Source organism: Stigmatopora nigra, chromosome 1, assembly GCF_051989575.1.
Source record: "Stigmatopora nigra isolate UIUO_SnigA chromosome 1, RoL_Snig_1.1, whole genome shotgun sequence".
In the NCBI taxonomy this organism is placed as follows: Eukaryota; Metazoa; Chordata; class Actinopteri; order Syngnathiformes; family Syngnathidae; genus Stigmatopora; species Stigmatopora nigra.
Window position 1 is genome coordinate 26,984,179 of NC_135508.1, and position 3,496 is coordinate 26,987,674.

Genomic DNA, 3,496 nt, shown 5'->3' on the forward strand with positions numbered 1-3,496 from the left:
CCTGGGGAAGGTCCGGGTCCCTGACCCGGAGAAGGCATGCCACCTTTTTCCGACTGAGGACCATGGTATATATTTTTTGAGCTTCCCGTTTGTGCGCCATTTAATATACTCCTGCCGTTTAATATACCCGGGAAAATTAAACGGCAACCCAGCTTTTTTGTCAAGATTTATATGGTGTTCATGGGGGAATAATTGTAGATACTTAAGTTCATTAAAATTCCAAGTCAGACTTTATTCAGCAGTAAGTAAGTTACTATTCGGACAAAGACTCCGAATCGCTGTCAGCAACAGACTTCTCTGCACCCCGTCACGGCATAAAGAGTGCATAGTGGATCGTACCTTCCTGTTTGTGCGCCATTTAATATACCTAGGTACATTAAATGGGGGTATATTAAACAGCAAAATACTGTACTACCAGCTACGCGGACCAGACTCTGACACCGGTTTTAAAGGGATCAAACCCGGAGTATCCCCCACAAGTTTGCCGGGAGACACGGTCGAACGCCTTCTCCAACTCCACAAAGGACCCCGCTGAGGGTGTGTTACTTTGGCTAAAAATATGTTGTTTTAACAGACGCCTATTTAGCCAGTTCTTCTCCATTTTCTTAAAATTACAACAATGTAAAGTGTAATATGTATGTTCAGCCTATAAAAAAAATCCCTCTAAAATGCAGCTTATGCTCCGGTATGACTGAAATGTTTATATTTCCTCCTCAATGTTCATTTTAGCCCGATGTGAATTAATGTCCAAAATATGTATTTGTCACAAACAATAAGAATGACTAAAAGTCTAGTTTTGAATATTTAAAATTGTGTGTTCTGTTTTAGTGACATGTAACTATGGGAATGGTGGTTGCCAGCATATATGTGAAGAAACAGACCATGGCCCCAAATGCTCGTGCCACATGAAGTTTATCCTGCACACAGATGGCAAGACTTGTGTTGGTGAGTTTTAACACACGAATAATTCAAATAGGTAAATGAATAACTGCTTTTACTGAGACTATGTAGGACCCCAAACATTAAGTCACTGTCCTGTTATTACTGTAAATAACATTTGTTTGGAATTAAGTGTATTTCACTGGAAAAAGTATTTGGTAATACAGCCTTATTTCCAGTAGCTGTGAGCATACTCTCTTGCTGTGTGACATATAAGGGCAAAAGGCTACCACCAACTGTGTTTTCTGTCTCTCCTGCTTCTGCTCTAGTAACCTCTCACTTTCTGCATCTGCTTCGGCTTCTTTTTCCTTGTCTCGTTCTTATCTTTTTGAATTGTTTTTGTGCAACAGCTCTACCTGTAGCGCTCCATTTCTACAGACAAACACCTTCCATTAGCTCCTGGGTCATATCTTCGCTGCTGCCTGTTGGGGATTAACTCACACACCTGACCTAACCTTCCAATGGCATTTATCACTTGATTTAAATTGAGTAAAAATTATTCAGCCCTCAGGACATGTTGAACCATGCTGAATGACAGTTTTCCATCAGTCAAAGCACAGGTCTTAGTGGGTCCATTTCCATCGGCTTTTGGGAATTTGTACAGGAATTTAAATGACAGTCAGTGTAAATCAACCAAACATTTATTTTGAAGTTCGGTGTTGATCAAGAGACTTTATACATATGTTTGTTTTAGGCTTTTGAATGTACAGTGTTCCCTCGCTTATCGCGGTTAATGGGGACCGGGACCACCCGCGATAAGTGAATTTCCGCGAAGTAGGGATTCCCCTTGAAAAATGCTTAATTTGAACTTAATTCCAATATATATATATATATATATATATATATATATATATATATATATATATATATATATATATATATATATATATATATATATATATATATATATATATATATATATATATATATATATATATATATATATATATATATATATATATATATATATATATATATATATATATATATATATATATATATATATATATGTATATTTATATATATATTTTTTTTAAATGTACCGCCCTGTATACAGTATACCATATAAAATACGGGTAGAGAGAGTGAAATTCATGTTATAACAAAAAAAAATGTAAAATATGTTGTTTCAATGTAATATTTGTATTTTTTTTAATTTTTTTTCCAAAAAAAAAAATCTGTGAAGCTCTGAGTCTGCGATAGCTGAACCGCCAAGTAGCGAGGGAACACTGTAATAGGTACACCTACTTACACCAGGCACTACAATTATGTAAATGCTCATTTGCAGTGGTTGTGTTGGGTTGGACATTGTTTCCTTGTCAGATGGACAAACATAATCTGATAATTTGATTGCACAGTTTCAGTAAAGATAAGCCTGTTGTGATGATTGTCTGTCTTTAGTCTAATTTGAGAGCTAATCCTCGTTATAAAAACAAATCACATTATTGACTTTTATTAAGGTCTGGTCAACTAAGTTTTCATTATTGCAAGTGCAATGAAATGCCATAAAGTTAATCACAACAATATCCAGGCCACATATATATATATATATATATATATATATATATATATATATATATATATATATATATATATATATATATATATATATATATATATAATATATATATATATATATATATATATATATATATATATATATATATATATATATATATATATATATATATATATATATATATATATATATATATATATATATATATATATATATATATATATATATATATATATATATATATATATATATTATATATATATATATATATATATATATATATATATATATATATATATATATATATATATATATATATATATATATATATATATATATATATATATATATATATATATATATATATATATATATATATATATATATATATTATATATATATATAAATATATATATATATATATATATATATATATATATATATATATATATATATATATATATATATATATATATATATATATATATATATATATATATATATATATATATATATATATAATATATATATATATATATATATATATATATATATATATATATATATATATATATATATATATATATATATATATATATATATATATATATATATATATATATATATATATATATATATATATATATATATATATATATATATATATATATATATATATATATATATATATATATATATATATATATATATCATATATATATATATATATATATATATATATATATATATATATATATATATATATATATATATATATATATATATATTATATATATATATATATATATATCTATATATATATATCTATATATCTATATATATATATATATATATATATATATATATATTATATATATATATATATATATATATATATATATATATATATATATATATATATATATATATATATAATATATATATATATATATATATATATATATATATATATATAATATATATATATATATATATATATATATATATATATATATATATATATATATATATATATAT

At 25.3% G+C, this 3,496-nt stretch overlaps 1 protein-coding gene across 1 annotated transcript in view; it reads left to right on the forward strand.

Moving 5' to 3' along the window:
- LOC144194052 (signal peptide, CUB and EGF-like domain-containing protein 2) overlaps positions 1-945 on the forward strand; it is a gene marked incomplete at its 3' end in the record, with an annotated part of 49,702 nt that extends 48,757 nt beyond the window's left edge. Inside the window, exon 6 of the mRNA XM_077712859.1 lies at positions 829-945. Within this exon, the coding sequence (XP_077568985.1) occupies positions 829-945 (117 nt within the window). The remainder of the gene's footprint in view (positions 1-828) is intronic.
- Between the last annotated feature and the right edge of the window lie 2,551 nt (positions 946-3,496).